The sequence below is a fragment of the Gallinula chloropus genome (genome assembly GCF_964237585.1).
Source record: "Gallinula chloropus genome assembly, chromosome: 1".
In the NCBI taxonomy this organism is placed as follows: domain Eukaryota; kingdom Metazoa; phylum Chordata; class Aves; order Gruiformes; family Rallidae; genus Gallinula; species Gallinula chloropus.
Window position 1 is genome coordinate 200,029,978 of NC_140085.1, and position 17,960 is coordinate 200,047,937.

The 17,960-nt window shown below is 50.1% G+C and overlaps 1 protein-coding gene across 1 annotated transcript; it reads right to left on the reverse strand.

The window, feature by feature from the left end:
• Window positions 1-10,348: 10,348 nt before the first annotated feature.
• Window positions 10,349-14,255, reverse strand: GPR83 (G protein-coupled receptor 83; the record flags this gene model as incomplete). The annotated part of the gene is made up of 4 exons (XM_084279341.1): window positions 10,349-10,973; window positions 11,792-11,925; window positions 12,946-13,071; window positions 13,869-14,255. The coding sequence occupies 4 exons, from the start codon at window positions 14,253-14,255 to the stop codon at window positions 10,349-10,351; spliced, it is 1,272 nt and encodes a 423-aa protein (XP_084135467.1).
• Window positions 14,256-17,960: the final 3,705 nt, after the last annotated feature.

The following is a 17,960-nucleotide window of genomic DNA, read 5'->3' on the forward strand; positions in this document are numbered from 1 at the left end:
GGGACCCCAGAGCTGGATGCAACACTGCAGGTGGGGTCTCATGAGAGCAGAGTAGAGAGGCAAAATCACCTCCCTCAACATGCTGGCCACGCTGCTTTTGATGCAGCCCAGGATATGGTTGACTTTAAGGGCTGCAAGGGCACATTGCTGGCTCATGTTCAAGTTTACATCCACCAACACTCCCATGTCCTTCTCCACAGGGCTGCTCTCCATCCCCTTGACCACAGCCTGCATTGATATTTGGGACTGCCCTGATACATGTGCAGGACCTTGCACTTGACCTGGCTGAACTTCATGAGGTTCACGCAGACCTACTCCTCAAGCCTGTCAAGGTCCCTCTGGATGGCATCCCATCCATCTAGTGAAGTAACTGCACCCCTCATCTTGGTGTCATCTGAAAACTTGCTGAGGATGCACTCAATCCCAATGTCTATGTTATTTATGAAGAATCATAGAATCATAGAATTGTAGGGGTTGGAAGGGACCTCGAGAGATCATCATATTAAATAGTATTTGTTCCAGCATGAATCCTTGTGGCATCTGCTCAATGCTGAGAAGATACATGTCAGCATTATGTATTTATGTACTTGTTCAATCCATGCTGAAGTGGCTGAAATTTAGTGACATTTGGCTTTCTAAATCAGTTTTTATGCTTTTGAGAATCCTACTCTTCTCTGCTCCTAAGTGGCAAAAACACACGGGTGGTTATTACTTGACAGAACTGTAGTGAATGTTTTATTCAGTCTCAACTTTATGTTTAAGATGCCCTTGAGAGTCCATTTTAATATCCATGTTTGTATTTTCTAGTTCAAGTGCTTAGTTATCATACCTCTGTCTTTCTCAGTCATGAAATGACAACTAACTCCTCTCCTTTGCATTTTTTTAGCTACTCTGCTACAGTAGCACCTTTAAAGAGAGATTTTCTCTACCTGCTAAGAACCTGTAAGCAAAGTCCTAGTGTAAAAAAGCAGAGCACCAGCTGCATTTTCACTGCACCAAGATTTAGAGGAAGGGTGCCCTGCCCTTCCATTCCTTTCCCTTCCCATTTTTACAGAGGAATCCCAGATGGAGTTTATATTTCATCAGTCAAAATCAAAGTAGGAGTAACTGATCTACAGGCAACTGAAGTATTTTTCATTATTTCCAGGCTTAGAGGCTTTGAAAATGGCACCTGCAAGGGAAAGTTGGAAGAGCTCTGATTTTTGTAGAAGAGAAGTAAGAGAAATCTTCTCAAAAGGAAAATAATGAAAGATAGCTCTTTGCAAAGGACATGAAAAAGAAGCCACCAAATTATTTTGCAAAAGTGATGATTTCGCTTAAGTGCTTAGAAGAGGCTTTCCTAGCAAAACTGCAAAACCCTGGACTGGCAGCTACACCTTATCTTCCCAGTGCTGATACCAGTAATGGTGCCACGGGCCACAGGCCCTGGGACAAGAGCCTCAGCAGTGGGAGGGAGGGAGGGAAGGAAGGAAGGGAATGAAAGCTGGAAGCTGAAAGCCTCATCTGACATCAACAAGTGCAAGAAAGGTTTCAAGGATTTGTTTTCCCCTGAGTGCTATTCAGAATAAGTCGAGCTGCCAAATACAGCCTGGCATCATCTTTGTTCCCTTTCAAGGTCTCTGCATAATTTGACATGAATAAAACACCAGTAACATTGTTAGAAACAGAGAATTAACATTCATGAATTCATAGAACTTGTAAGTTAATTTTCATAGGTCTGTTATGATATTTTTCAAGGAAATAGGAAAATAGGAAAGCGGTGCTGTCAACACAAACAATTTCACTTCTGAGTAGAAAAAACAGAGCACTTCTTAGTCATGAAAGCTGTAGAGCCAAGCACGCAAGGTTTTGGAGATGCCAGCATTAACTTTACCTATGTGACCTTAACTAAGTTCCTTTATTCATATGCCAGATGATGCATTCTCTAAATGCAATTAATTTTTCCCCTCAGACTATATGGATCCCCTGCAGCAAGCAGCTGTTCAACACCTTGCATCCTTTTTGTTATCCAGTAGACATCGCTCTGCTGAGCTGGAGCTCGCAGTCTGCTCCAGAGGCACATGTGTGAAACCTCCAGAGGAACCAACCCAGCCAGGTTTACAAGAATGCCCATTCGTTAAATGAATGACTTGTGCTGATAACACCCAAACCTGTGAACTCTGGGGAACACACTACCCCTGAGGCCAGAGAGCTGTTGTTTGGTAAAGCTGTGAGCAGAAGACCTGTGGTATGATGACAGGAAGATGGCTACAAGGTCATAGCACATCACCTCTTCCTTCACCCCAATATCTTCCTTCACCTGTCCTCATATCTCATTTTATGACCATCCCTTCACACTCGGCGAAGTGGCATCTGAATCAGGTTTATGCACCAACGGCTGTTTGTTTATTTTTTAAATGAAGTTTTAAAAGAACCCTCTGGTCTGCAGCAGAGCTGGGGTAGAATGACAAAAATATACCCACAAAGGCTGGACACCTGTGGTGATTTAGGCCTGGCTGGAGGCCACACGCCCACCAAAGCTACTCTATCACTCCCCTTGCTAGTCAGACAGGGGAGAAAACATATGCCAAGAGGCTTAGGAGTCAAGACAAGGACAGGGAGAGATGATCCTGCAATCAGTGTCATGGGCAAAACAGACTCAACACAGAATAAAGGAAAGAAAACTGTATCATTTATTACACTACACTACAAACACACTGAAAACAGAGTCTGACAATGAGAAGCAGGACCAGATCTTAAAGCACCTCCCCCCACTCCTCCCTTCTTAACAGACTTCACTTTAGGGAGGGGCAGGGACTGGGGAAATGGGGGTTTCAGTCAGTTCCTCACAAGTTGGTTTCCTTCTTGGCTGAGGTGGGGCATTCATTCCACATACCCCTCCCCTGCTGCACCAAGGGGGCCCACCCACAGGAGACAGCCCCCCAAGAACTTCTACAATGTGAGTCCTTTCCCACAGGGCCACAGCTCCTCACCAGCCGACCCCCTGCTATGGCGGGCAGTCATAAATCACAATGTCTCTCAGTATCTCAGTCCCAGTCCTCCACAGGGTCACCAGCCTCCCCCCAGCAAACCTGCTCCAATGCAAATCTCTCCCTTGCTCATCTCTATGTCTCTGTCTCTCTCCACAGGCTGCAAGTGCTGGCAGGGGCTTGCTCCAACACGGGTCACAGAATCTCCTGTATGTCTCCACCTGCTCCAGCGTGGGGCTTCTCCATGGGCTGCAGGTGGGGTCTTGGCCTTTTCCATGGGCTGTGGGGGATACCCGCTCCACCATGGGTTTCTCCATAGGCTGCAGGGGCATCTTTCTCTCTGGCACCTGGGGTGCCTCCTCCCCCCATTCATCTGGCCTTGGTGCCTGCACAGTTTCTTACATCTTCTCACTCCCTTCTCCAGTGACAAAATGCAGCTGCTTGCGGGTTTTTTCTCCTAAATGTGATTCCCAGAGGTGCTGTGACCACCGCTGATGGGCTCGGCCTTGCTCAGCAATGACTCTGGCCTTGAGCCGGCTGCTGTTTGCTCTGCCGGGCCTGCAGAGAGCTTCTGGCTGCTTCTTGCAGCAGCCCCCCGTTCTCTGCCAGTACCCAGCTATGCAAAACAGCAACAATGCCCAATTTAAATTTCCCCAGGTTGAGATGGTTTTGGAATAGTTTGCATAGTGTCGCACTTGGTGTGCTCAGAACACAACCCCCACTGACTTCAGCAGCACCAGTGAATGCAAAACATTTCTTCAGAATCCCAAATGAGATATGAAGAAAATTAAAAATAGCTAATTAGGAAATGCTCGTCAGAAATTGCTCTGTACCACCTTAAGTACATTGTAGCACAGTGTAATATGTATGATTTTTAAGGGCAATGTTTCTGGTGCTTTAATCATATCCTCCTCTTGCAGGCCTCTGCCCTGTTCTCAATACAGCTCGAACTTATGTGGGCCACTGGCCTCTAGCTCAGCCTTGGACAGGCTGCTAAGGATCACTGTCCAATCTGCCACTTCTTTTCTGTGATATATGTCCATCTGATTTGTGCTAATATGAAATAATGTTGGGGTCACATTATGAAATGTGACACTCTTACACCCTTGTATGGCCGAGGGCAATGTAAATAGTTCCTGGCTGGGCTGGGGGTGGAAGGAGCGACCTGTCCAGCATAGCTGATTCATGCGCAGTCACTGTTACTAGCTGAACAGCATTACAGGGAGCCTGTGAGGGGTTCCTGCACAGTCACTGTTACTGAGCTCAGATGGCGAAAGAACACCAACCAATCACAGAAAGAAGGTTCTTCCAAACAGTATATAAGCAAGAAACTGGAACTGTTCAGTGTGCGTCCTGGTGGAGCGGAGACTGCACACACATGCAGCGCTGTTTGCATGCTTCCATTCGTTTAATAAATTATAATCCTGTTTGGGACTGAGTCATTTCTCACATTTTCTGTTTACCAGGTCCATCCCTTCTGTTCTCTGTAATTAAATCAAGCAGATTCAGCACTTCTCACACTTGCTCTGTGCCCAGCTCCAGAACTGAGCAGAGCTTGCAGGAGAAAGGTTTTTCCACCGGGTGCAGGGGGCAGGATCCAATGGTATCCTGGGCCCCATCAGAAGAGGGGTGGCCAGCAGGGACAGGGAGGTGATAATGCCTCTCTACTCTGCCCTCGTGAGGCTCCAGCTGGACTACTGTGCCAGATCTGGGGCCCCCAACACAAACAAGATGTGGAACTGTTGGAGAGGGTTCAGAGGAGGCGACAAAGATGGTTACAGGGCTGGAGCTCCCCTGAGAGGAGAGGCCTAGAGAGTGCTGTGGGGGGACCTCATTCCAGCCTTTCAGTACCTGAGGTGAGCATACAAACAGGAGAGGAATCTACTTTTTAAAAGGGTAGACAATGGCAGGACAAGGGGGAATGGATTGAAGCTAAAGGGGGGAAAGTTTAGATTAGACATTGGGGCAAGTTCTTTACAGAGAGAGTAGTTAGGTGCTGGAACAGGCTGCACAGAGGGGTGGTGGATGCCCCGTCCCTGGAAGTGTTCAAGGCCAGGTTGGCTGGGGCCCTGGGCAGCCTTGTGTAGATCCAGGCCTGGAGGTTGGTGTCCCTGCCTGTGGCAGGGGTTTGGAACTCTATGATCCATGGTGTCCCTTCCAACCCAGGCCATTCAGTGATCCTATGATTCTGTAGGACCACCTTGTCTTGGGAGTAGGAACCTGGATATCAAGGTCCTTGAGGGAGATGCATCTACTGACACTTGATCCAGGCTTTCTGAAGCATGTCTGACCAGCAGCCCTGTGCCCCAGGACTACAGCTACTAGCACACACCAGGGAACCTCCTTGCTGCTGTCCCAGCCTGGGGATGGCGCGCTGACCTTCATGGCTCACTGGCTGCAATCTGGGCCCTGGTGGGGCTTTTGTAACCCTTGGGTTATATCCAAGTACCTCCTGATCTCCCTCCCCCTCCCAAACAGGGAGAGATCTTTTCACAGCAAAGAGTTTTTAATGGAGATGAATAGGAGAAAAAAATGTCTCATGAAAGAGACTCTAGGCTCCCTACCAAAAACCACACCACCCACCTCTAATGGTCCCCCAAACCACACTCCCCTTAATTCCACCTCATGCCAGCTCTGGGTCTACTCCAGCCCAGCAGCTCCATACTGCTGGCAAGAGCCCTGCGCTTGTTGGGTGGATTTGGCAAGACGCTCCACCACCGCTTCCTTCCCTGCGTCTGTGAGGCAGCGTGCTGGGTTGGTGGCAGGTCCATCCCTGTATCCCCCAACAGGTCCTGGCACTCCATCCAGATGGGGTTCAGTTCTTGGCTGCTCAGGATAATGTCCATGACCTCGGGGACACTGTATTTGGCAGTGAGCAGCTCCTCGGGCAGCGAGAGTGAGGCGAAGCTGATGTGGGGGATGGCTGTGCCAGTGCCCCCAGGGTCTGCAGGTTGGAGGCTGTGGCTGGGACTGTCCTGGCTGCTGCCTGGTGCATCCAACAAGCAGCCAAAGACCCTCAGTGCCTCCTCGAGTGGAACCTCCTCTGGAAATGCAGAGTCTCCAGGGAGGTCCACAAGGGCTTGGATGTGGGAGGTCATAGAAGGGCTGGGAGGGTTGTAGCTGCCTGGGGGGGGGGTGTTGGATCGCAGGTGTGCCTCCTCAGCAGTAGCCATGCCCGAGATGATGGTCTGGGCAGGCTGTGCAGAGATAGGGCTTCTCCTGGGACTGTCCTGTCTGTCCCCCATCGTGCCCAGAGAGCATCCCAAGAGCCTTAGTGCCTCCTGCAGAAGCTCCTCATCATCTTCACATCCTGTTGTTCAGAGATGGTTGTAGGAAGAACAATGTAAGCTTGGGCCAGTACACTCCCGTCTCCAACAGTGCTTCCAGCCTCCCCAGGCATGGAGCTTCTCCCAGGACTGTCCTGGCTGGTGCCTGGTGCATCCAGTCAGCGCTCAAAGACCCTCAGTGCCTCCTCAAGTGGAAAATTCTCTGGAAATGCAGAGTCTTCAGGGAAGTCCCCAAGGGTTTGAATGTGGGAGGTCACAGAAGGGCTGGAGGCATCGTAGCTGCCAGGAGGGCTGTTGGATCCTGGCTGTGCCTCCTCAGGAGTAGCCGTGCCCGAGATGATGGTCTGGGCAGGCTGTCCAGAGATGGGGCTTCTCCTGGGACTGTCCTGTCTGTCCCCCACCGTGCCCAGAGAGCATCCTAAGAGCCTTAGTGCCTCCTGCAGAAGCTCCTCATCAGTCACTTCAAGGTCTCTTGCCAGGTGCCAGGGAGCCATGCTGGGGGAGTCATCGCTGTCTGGGGGAATGTTGGTGCCCGCCGCCTGTGCCTCTGCAGGTGTGGTTGTTCCAGAGGCGTTGGTCTGGGCAGGCTGCCCCTTGACGTGCTGGTAGCCAGTGATATCTGTTGGGAACACTGAGGGGCCTGGGGCCAACGCTCTCCCTTCTTGGCTGGTGCACCCCGAGTCCACAGGCTTGGGGCTGCTTCCGGTACCGGCCTGGATTTCACTCACTGTATCTGGGGTGACACCAAATAGCTGCAGAGCCTCTTCAAGAAGCTCCTCCATGAACAGCAAACAGTCTCCATGCGGCTCCCCAGGGCCTTGGTTGTTGTCCCCAGCAGAGGGGCAGGGTGGGATGGTGCTGCCCAGAAGGATCATGCTGCCTGGGTGTGTCCCAGAAGGAGCAGCCATGCCAGGGATGTTGCTGTTGGTGGGCTGCCACTCGACGTACTGGTTACCAGGGATGGAGGTCGGCAGTGCTGGAGGGGCCAGGATCACCGCTGTTCCCTGATGCCTGCTGGGTGTGACCTGTTGAGGTTGGTCCTGGGGGCTCAGAGAGGCTGTCCGCACTGAAGAGGTGCTGCAGGCCCATGGGCCTCCCAGGACAGCGCCCAGCGAAGCCGTGTTGCTCTGACCAAATGTCAAGCTGCCCCGGGAAGGCAGGTTGACCTGGAAGACCCAGAGGTTGAACACGCAGCTGCCTGGAGTGCTCTGCAAACCTGTGGGGGGGAGTGGGAGCCATGCTGGGCTGGGGGGACACTCCAGGTTCCCCCAGCAAGCCAGTCCCACTGGGTGATGTGGCCCAGCTCCGTGCCAAAACTGCCATGGAGACAGGGCTGACAGGATGGCTGGCAGTGTCCGTGGGGGACACACACCGAGGGCTCTGGGATGCCAGAGCAGACAGTGGTGCCTGGGGTTCCACCCCCACCACTGCCCAGCACACTGCCTGGGCTGCGGGGAAGGGCTGCTGCTGGTCAGGCAGTTGGTGCAGGATGGGTGAGCCTGAAAGAGAGGCAGGAACAATGGCCAACAGTTGCCTGTGCTCTTGGCCTGAAGAGCCGAGTGTCCCTGGCTGCAGGGGTTGGGGTGGGTTCCTACCTGGGGGGTAGACAGTTTGGGGAAGGACAAAGTCTGCTGGACTTGGTGGGTCAGGGTGGCCGTGGAGCTGCGCAGTGGGAGTGGCAGTGCCATGGTCTGTTCTGGCTCTTGGCTGCTAAGGACTCTCTGGTGTCTCCCAGGAGGGAATGTGGGGGCTCCAGGTGTTCTACCATGCTCCAGTCTCAGGTCCTATGATGACAGGGTTAGCAGGGACCTCTGGAAGTCATCTAGTGCTACCTCCTGCCAGAGCAGGATCACCTTGAGAAGGTGTCACAGGGCAGCACCCAGGCGGGTTTTGAATCCCTGGAGATGTTCAAGGCCAGGTTGGATGGGGCCCTGGGCAACCTCGTGTAGATCCAGTCCTGGAGGTTGGTGGTCCTGCCTGTGGCAGGGAGGTTGGGACTCTATGATCCTTGGGGTCCAGACCATTCTACGATTCTATGATGTGGGCTCCCTGTATCTCCTTTCCTCATGCCATCCTGTTTCCTTCTGTCCTGAGTCTCTTCTTACTCCTGTTTCTATCACACACTCTCTCCCCTCTTGGCATCTTTCTCACTGTTTTTCTCCCTCCTATTTACTATCAGGCAGTGAACACTTGCTGCTAAAAACTGCACATAAAATCAGACTGGTTTTATTTTGACTGAGGGTACTAATCTGAGGAGAGGGAGAGGGGGAGAAGGAGGGAGGGGGAGGGGAAGGGAGACAAGGAGAAGGGGAATGAAGAGAGAAGTGCATCTGTTGGAAAGGCCCTACTGGCTGACCAGTTCAGGGTGTTGCAAACATTAAGGGAGGAAATGGGATTGGTTTAAGGGGTCAAAGCAGACAGGAAGATTCTGCGTATCAGTGGTACAAAATACTTTGACTCATAGGGACTTGATAAAGGGCAGTAAAATAGCACTGGATTCAGAGGGAGGGACTGAGAACACCTTGTGAAAGGAGAAGGTACACGCGACGACTGGTAGACGTTTTGGTCTCTTTAAATACTCCAGTGTGAAAGACCTGCACAAGACTTAAGATGATTTCAGAAATGTAAGTTTATTAGAGGACATTGGGAAAAAAAGTTTCTTTCCCCTCTCCCATTTATAGTAATTTATAAAAAGAAGATTTTTCTCTCTTCACTGCTGGCTGCTGCAATTTGAACGTGGAATAGGGCACCCCGGTGTGACATTCAAGCTAATTTCCACAGCACAGGGCCAGTTATTGCTTTCCTGTGCAATATACAGCTTTTGGAATGCCCATTTTTTTCATTATTCAAAATCTGATTTTCTTCTGCTAAGAACATGAAGTTCTGCAAACTAGTCCAGAGAGCTACAGTCACATGAATTTTCTCTGCCTCCCCAAGATGGACACATCTCACCCATCTTTAAATACACCAAAATTGTGCAATCACCAGAGGATATCTTGCAGAGAAATGTTCCACTTTTATTACTTGCTATCACAGATATCATCTGTTCTCTCAAAGCAGTTCATTTATGAACTGATTCCAGAGAGCTAACATTTTAGTTGGGATGAAATGTCTCAAATGTCTGATCTGAGAAGTACCCAGGTGCTTTACAGGATAAGAGAGAAACTATCAAAGACAAATTAAAAAATCAAACTGTGGGATCCTTGAGCTGCCACTTGACAACAATGCAGAGATGCTCAGATCAAATGTCCTAGCAGAAATGGAGTAGTGTTTAAATACCTGTTCTCTGTGGGTGGCATGTCCAACATTCTCAAAAGTCGCTTTTTAGCTTTTAGTTCTTTATTTGAAGAAAAGCTTTCTGAATATCAATGGCTTTATCTCTGGAAAGAAAAATTCTGTGTGATTTAGCACTGGGGGCAGATACTGAGCTAACAGGCAGGTGTTTGCCATCTACTTACGCAAAGAACAGGCATCCATCCTTTTTCAGCCCCACTTTAGGAGAAGTGCCTGCAATATAAAAGACCACTTTATTTAACAATGTCCACCTTACCCTCCACCAAAAATGGATTTGAGAAATATACCCGCCAGGCCCCAGTTCAGAAGGGATGCCTTCCTACCCCGTGGCACTGGATCTATGCCAGCAACCTGAAGGTCTACATCTCGACCATTCCCATGTTGCCACAATGAGACTTAGAAAAGGGGGAGGGAGGCCTGATGTGATAATATTGTTGCTTTAGTGTTTAATTATCAGCAAAATGTGCACACAGCCCAGTGGTAAAAAGGCTTAGACATGCAGATAATGCTGACATACATGCAGAGAAGCCCATCCTGCAAACCATTCCAAAGTTAACATGACAAAGAGTGGTCCTTCCTGGGAAGAGTTTGCTTTCTGTCCTTCAGGGACTGCATGCCTTTACCATCAACCTGCATCAAACATCCAGCCCTTTCATGCTACCTCCTGCAGAACTTCCTTTTGGGTTTTATCACATGTGGCTGCATGGTTCCCAAGTAGGACAGGGCTCCACACCTTCCCATCTTTTTATCTCTAGCCAAACCTACGTACGGTCCTTACAGACTTCCTAGGGCCACTGTCTAGCTCACAGCTACTATTGGCTCAACTGCAGAGATGTCTGTCTTTCCCGACTGGATGTTGGAAGCGGATGGAAGGACATTTGAGACCTGCAGTCTCTTGAAGTTGCCATTTTCTGGCCAAGCCAGTGGATAGGATGGGACTGTGGAGGGGAGCCTCTGTTCTGCAGGTCTGGGAGGTTTCCTGCACACGCTGAGCAAAGCCTTCAGTTCTGATCGGAAGCTGTCATTGAGCCAGCAGTAGATGAAGGGGTTGTAGCAGGTGCTGCTCATTGCGAACCAGTGAAAGGCGAAGTACAGGGCATTGTTGGTGTGGATGGTCTGGCTGGACAGGAGGACAACGTAGCAATTTAAGGGAAACCAGCAGACTGCGAAGAGGATGACAACAAGCATCAGCATCTTTATGGTCTTCTTGTTCTTTTTGCGAAGGGCAAAATACTGCTCAGTGGTGACGTCACCGATGACATTGCGCAGCCAGAGTTTCTTGGCCACCGTCATGTAGGCAGCAGAGATGATCAGAAGGGGCAGGACATAGAGCAAGATGAAGGTTGTTAAGTCAAGGTACTTCCAAAAGAGGTCAGCAGGCTCGGGGAAATCGGGCAGACACAGGCACCGGGTAACCTCCTCACTGCAAGAGAGCAGATGGGACAGGCAGCGAGAGGGGCTACAGCTGGGACCCACAGGAGAGGTTTGCCAGAGACACAGGAGGTGGAAGGGAGGGAGGGAGGGAGGGAGCTCCATCCATGAAGCCAGGAGGCAGACCCTTTGTTTGTGCCCGTGTGTTGCAGTTGAGCGGAGCTCTGCTGCCCAAGGCCGTGAGCCGCGGAGCAGCCTGCAAGCAGCGTGGTGATCATTTCCCCTGGGATTTCGTGACCTTACGGTAATTTTATGCATTTCATCAATTATGGAGTTTCCAGCTACACAGAGGCAGGTTTCTATTCTGTGTCAGTTGGCAGACAGAAACACAGTCTCTGCACATATTAAGGACCTTTCCCTCATTAAAGCACTTTCCAAATATCAAGGCTCATCACAGCTTTTTATGGAACAAGCTGCTGAGGCAGAGTTGGTGTTTTTTTTAACTTCCCCAGGGATAAAAAGCAGATAGAAACCTATTTTAGGTTTCTTCCCATTCCTGGTCTGCGCAGACAGGTCAGACAGGTACACCGTGTAAATTGCCAGAGTATAGAGACAGAGGGTACAGGTCAGATGCTCCAACTTCTTAGCTATGTCATGTGATTAGTGAGACAGAATAAAGATAAAACAATTAAAAATAGTAACAAGGACAGGATATCAGCCATTGCAAACAAAATCTGTTGAAATTTTATAAACTGTGTCCATATTTGGCTGACCTTGATATATGCTTAGGTCTTCTGCTAAAAGATGCCAACCACGACCAGGGAGAGTCTGGATTCCACAGAGACGGGGGAAAGCAAAACACAACCTTACCTGTATTCAAAAGTGAAGAGCTTTTGGTAGATAGCATGCGGTAGGGAAAAACAAGTTGCCATGATCCAGATGACAGAGATGTAGATAACACCTTTTGCAGTAGATATGCGAGGTTTCAGAGGGTGCATTATAACCTGGGCAAAATAAAACAGTATCCAGGCTTATGAGGCTTCAGGAAATAATGATACCACTTTAAAAAATATAATCTTCCAGCCTTAGATCTATTACTTAATATGCAAATTTGGCCTGTAAGCAGTACTGTCTTCACCCACTGACTGTAAGCTGTACATGGAAGCTTCAGTTTTTCCTCTCTGGAAACGGATGAAGTCAGATCCCAGTCCTACCCTCTCATTTCAGTATTTGCACCAAGGTGGGGAGAACTGGATGCCAGAGTATCTTGCAGACACATTTATTTCCAGGTTCAATTTACTTAATAGAAAAGGAACAAAAAAAGAAAGGGAGTGATAAAATAATCTCAGCCTCTTCAATATAAGTGATGCAAAGAGCCAAGGGTGTGTGATTTAACCAGGTCTCCCTGGGGATGCTCCTGACAGCCAGTGCATTTCCTGGAAATCTAGAAGCTCTCCAGCAGAAAATGCCAACTGCACAGGTCTGTTTTGCATGGCTGTGAGATGCCTCCAAACTGGTAGTGCTGGACTGTCCCCAGTTTTGAGCCCATTATCAACAGTGAGGCACAGCGCTGCTTGTAACACGCACCGGTGGGGTACAGACAGCTCCACAAGGGCCACGACATCCCAGAGCAAAGGGTGACAGAGGTACGGAAGCTGACTGGGATATCCCTGCCTCCACAACGCTGTTCCTCCATGGGCAGACAAACCACCCCATCTTAGGGTTCCTATCAGGATCTTGGAGTTCCTCCTCATTTGAGAGCTACTGGATTACCCACCACAGAAAAGCTCCGTTCCCCAGTTGGAAGCGATTACAAGGCGATGGGCATCTCCCCTCTCCCAGCTGGCTGTCAGCTTGCTATTATTCTTTCCACTTGACAGCAAGAACTGCTCCCTCACCCTGTCAGCTCCTCACGCATCTCACATTAATCTGGGAGCTGAGAAGGAAAGGGCATGGGATCATCCTTTCGCATTTTAATTATCCCCTCCCAGGCTTTCCGGCTGCCAGCTTCAGAGAGCTCTTACCTGGTGCCTGTCCACAGCAATGGCCGTGAGGGTCAAGGCAGAGACGTGGAGGGAGCAGTACTGTGCAAATCTGCTCACATGGCACATCCCTTTCCCAAATACCCAGGTACTGTTCACGAAACGAGCCTAAAACCAGAGCACTGTTAGTTTGTGCAAACCACCTGCACCTCCACGCGCTTACAGATGTCTGTGACACCTCTGGCACATGATTCCTTGTGCTGTCACAGAATCGTAGGGGTTGGAAGGGACCTCAAGAGATCATCGGGTCCAACCCCCCTGTCAAAGGAGTTTAACTGGCGGATTCTTGGTGTAATTGTACCATTTTCTGGCTGCCAAACCCTGCAGAAGTGGCTCAGTAATACCCTGCTGGACAGCACAGTAGAGCAGGGCTGAAGATGTTTGTCCTGTTTCACTCACAGGGAGTCCTTCTGCAGCCTGGCCCTTCAGCCTGTACATTTGTCTTTCCCTTTTAAGCCCTTCCTTAAAGGATAGGGCTGACCTGTGCCCCTTACTTTACTTCAAAGCGAACTGCAGCTTTTCAGCACAGCTCTGTAAAACGCTGGTGAGCACTCATGTTTTTTTCAAGAAGTTCACAGTGCTACCTCAGAAATGCTTCAGAGAAGTGGAAAAAAAACCCACTACACAATAAAAAAACAGGTACTACAAAGGACCAAGTAATCACTGCAAGGTTATTGTTGTTCAAGTGCTACACTTTGAACAGACCGGTGAGTTCAGATCTTCAACTAGGTATCAGGAATTAGAGACGAAAAAGACGTGGGGTTTTCTAAAGGTACCTCCGATGACTCTAATTTGGGCTGGACAGGTATCTGCATGACACTCACATGCTGCCTATAGCAGAGTAAAGACAAAAAGGCCACCGAAGCGACAGCAAAGCCCCTGTGGCATCTCTGCCCCAGTCTTACCAGTGTAAAAGGTGTGTTGAGGAGTGTGATCATGATGTCAGCCACGGCCAGGTTGACAATGAACAAGCTGGTGGCGGAGTGCATGCGCTTCGTCTTGACGACAACATGACAGACCAGGACGTTGCCAAAGAGGGAGAAGACAATGATGAAGGAGTACGCTGTGACGAGCAGGGCTTTCACCGTGATGCTCTGTGACTCCGCTCCATACCGGCTCCTGCCCACGAAGCTCTGCCAGTCAGCCAGGCTGTCATTATCCCAGGAAAAGAAACCTGAGATGTTTGGGATTTTAAAAGGCTCCTCCAGACTCCCATTGAGGTGCAACTTTCCGGGGGCTGCAAAGGCGTTAACCAAGTCGAGGAGGGAGAGACAGATGAAACAGGACAACATCCGAAACGCTGCTGTGCTCCTCCAATTGGGAAACAGCTCATTTACGAGGGAGCAGAGCTCCCACGGTGTGTCCGGAGAGCCGTCCTCCCCTTCTTAGCCCAGGCGCGCTCCGGGGCGGCACACGCGTGCCGTAGGCAGGCAGCAGGAGCAGGCAGACACTCTGCTCTGGCAGCGTCCTTCTCTCCTGCTCTCCTTGCCGCGACTTTTGCACCTCCAGCCAGCTTTATACCCGGAGGAGAGCTCCGAGCCGGGATCTTCTGCAGCCATTGGGCTGCATGATATTATCTCTGCTCTGACGTGCTGCTTCTCGGCGCAGTCACACTCCCCCGGGCGCTACTCCAAGATAAGCACATTGTGAGAAAGGCAAATCAATCCCTCTAGTCATCAGCATCCTTTTTCTCTACCGGCAGCTCAGCTCATTCAGATTCTGTGCTGTCTATAAACCGGCAGCGTGCGCGGCAGCTCTGCTGCCTTCCAGGACACGGTTCAAATTTAAACTCAGTTTTAAAGGTCTGGCAGGGAAGTTTCAGCCTATTTCACAGCATGACATTTACTAACTAGCAGGGAAGAGGAGAATAATATCTCTGCCTTGGCAGGGATTGCCTCTTGGCCAAGGGAATAACAAGTCTGGTGTGAAACTCTGCTTTCTAGGGTTTGTACTGAAAAGGCTTTGTTTAACCATCAATTAAAAGGCTGTTATCTGAGAAGCTTGTACGATAAGCCAGTTGATCAGTGGTGAAAATAACACTTCCAGAAGATACTGGTGACTCCCCCAGTGAACCTCTCAGGCTGCTTTCTTCTCACTGCTGCATGGGGATTGAACACAGCCAGACGAGCAGCATGGTGAGCCCACAGCACTCCTCTGCAAACTGCTGCCAGCATCAGTTTCTTCCATAAAATTGTCCAATTTGAGCTCTTTCAGCATCTTGCGTGACTCAGAGGAAACCTTCCAGCAAAGCTGCTGGAGCTGCGAAGGTGGCAGTCACCTGTGGCCATTACCGTGCCCAGCTCAGAAACGCTTGGTCAGAGAGGATGTCACTGATCTGATACTGCCAGGAAAACACAGTCTCACAATGTAACATAAAGGGCCTCATAAGGGGCTCAGGGAAACAGCAGAAAATGGGAGAGGGCAGGATACTGGTGGGGGTTTGGGATGAGAAGAGAGGAGTCAGTGGTATATGTTCCCCTTCTTGCCGAGCTGCTCCAGCAGCTCCCAAGTTCCCATCCCCTTTCAGTGCTGCTGGCCAATGGGTAAGGTATTTTCCACCTTCTAACACTCAAACTCCAGCTCTTATTCTTCCACATCAGTTCTTGTTCTTCCGTACTATATACCAGCCAAAATCATAGAATTATAGAACCACAGAATGTGTTTGGTTGGAAGGGACCTTTGAAGGCCATCTAGTCCAACCTCCCTGCAGTAAGCAGGGACATACTCACTAGATCAGGTCGCTCAGAGCCCCGTCAAGCCTGACCTTGAATATCTCAAGCAACGGGGTCTCCACCATGTCCCTGGGGAACCTGTTCCAGTGATCCACCACACTCATCTTGAAGGACTTTTTCCTAATAGCCAACCTAAATCTCCCCTTTTCTTGTTTAAAAACATTACTCCTCGTCCTATTGCCACATGCCCTTGTGAAGGGTTCTTCCACAGCTTTCTTACAGGCACCTCTCAGGTACTGGAAGGCTGCTATAAGGTCTCCCCAGAGCCTTCTCTTCTCCAGGCTGAACAAGCCCAACTCTCTCAGCCTGTCTTCATAGCAGAGGTGCTCCAGACTGCCCAGAGAGGTTGTGGAGTCTCCTTCTCTGAAGACATTCAAACCCCGCCTGGATATGTTCCTGTGTGGTTTAGTCTGGGTGACCCTGCTCTGGCAGGGAGGTTGGACTAGATGATCTTTAGAGGTCCCTTCCAACTCCTAATGTTCTGTGAAGAAGGGGTGGGGGGGGGAGGCACCCCAGGTGCCAGAGAGAAAGATGCCTCTGCAGCCTGTGGAGAAACCCATGGTTGAGCGGGTGTCCCCTGCAGCCCATGGAAAAGGCCAAGACCCCACCTGCAGCCCATGAAGAGGCCCCACACTGGAGCAGGTGGAGACATACAGGAGATGCTGTGACCTGCGCTGGAGCAAGCCCCTGCCAGAGACAGAGATGCAGAGGGAGAGAGAGATCTCTAGGCAGGAGCAGGTTTGCTAGGAGGGGCGGAGACTGGTGACTCCACGGAGGACCAGGCTGGCGCAGTCTGGGCCTGAGAGACTGAGACAGTCTATGATTTATGACAGCACCCCATAGCAGTGACCCACGCTGGGGAAGAGCTGAAGCCCCATAGGAAAGGTCTGACGTTGGAGAATTTCATGGAGGACTGGCTCCTGTGGCTGGGACCCCACGCTGCAGAAGGGGAAGTGTGAGGAATGTGTCTCCCCGCCCTAGCCCCGGCCCCAACTTGTGAGGAGCTGGCCTAAACCGCCATTCCCCGCCCCGCCCTGTGCCACAAGGTGGGGGAAGAGGGGAGGGAAATCATGACTAAAGTGAAGTCTGTTTAAGAAGGGAGGGGTGGGGGGAGGTGCTTTAAGATCTGGTCGTGCTTCTCATTCCCTGACTCTGGTTTCCCCGTGTGTAGTGTAGTAAGAGCTTTCTTTCCTTTCTTTCCTTTATTCCATGTTGAGTCTGTTCTGCCCATTCCGCTCACTGCGGAATGATCTCTCCCTGTCCTTATCTCGGCTCCTGAGCCTCTCAATATATATTTTCCCCCCTCTCCAGCTGAAAAGGGGAGTGATAGAGCAGCTTTGGTGGGTGGGTGTCTGGCCTCCAGCCAGGGTCAAACCACCACAGATTAGAACTATGTTCTCCAACTGCTGTAACTTGCATTTCTAGCAGGGCACCCTTGCACATGCAGCCAGGTTTGCTGTTGCCTTTAAAGATGAGGTGCTTCCAGAATTTCTCACCTCCTCAGCCATGCTGAGAATCCACGTGCTCCCTCCCTCCAGCACCTGCCTGCCCCTCTGGTGCAGTTGGCAGTTAATCACACCCCTATGTGAGCCCCTGAACAGTTCACCTCAGGGTGGGCGGTGCTAGAGAACAGGCTGCAGATCTGTCTACTGCTACCTGCTCTACTTTCCCCAGCACCCACTGGTAGCAAAGGGAGGAGCTGCACAGGAACATCAGGATTTGTACACTCTGCTTGGGCTTTGTAAAGGGTACCTATGAAGTGACATCTTTTATAAAGGGAAAAGGAAATCCGAAATGAAGCTGTACAGCTCATGAGCTCCAGTAATTAAAGTCATCACAATAATCTGTGCACTAGCATTAAGCAAAATTATATTAAAGGAGAAGACAGGCCTGATGGAAGGAGAGTTCCAAGAGGAACATAAAAAAGAATCACCCAGACAGACTAACAAATGTAACGTGGAAGCATTAAAGAAAAGGAATAAAGCTTTTTTTCTTTCTTTTTAAACACAGAGCAGGTCTTGCCCACATCCATCCCCCTCTCCTCTCGCTCCCCTGGGAGCAACCAACCTTTCTTTCACTGCTGCAGCTTTGCTGAATTTTTGAGCTTTCCTAGGGCTGGTGGTTTGGAAGTTAAAAAGCTATCCAGTGATCTCTTGAGAAACAGGGTTAGTTTTCTGAGCATCTAACCCCCTTCCTCTTGTATAACAAATCACATTAGTGATTAGAAGTCTCTGCTTATAGTAGGGTTTCTACTTCCCAGCAGGA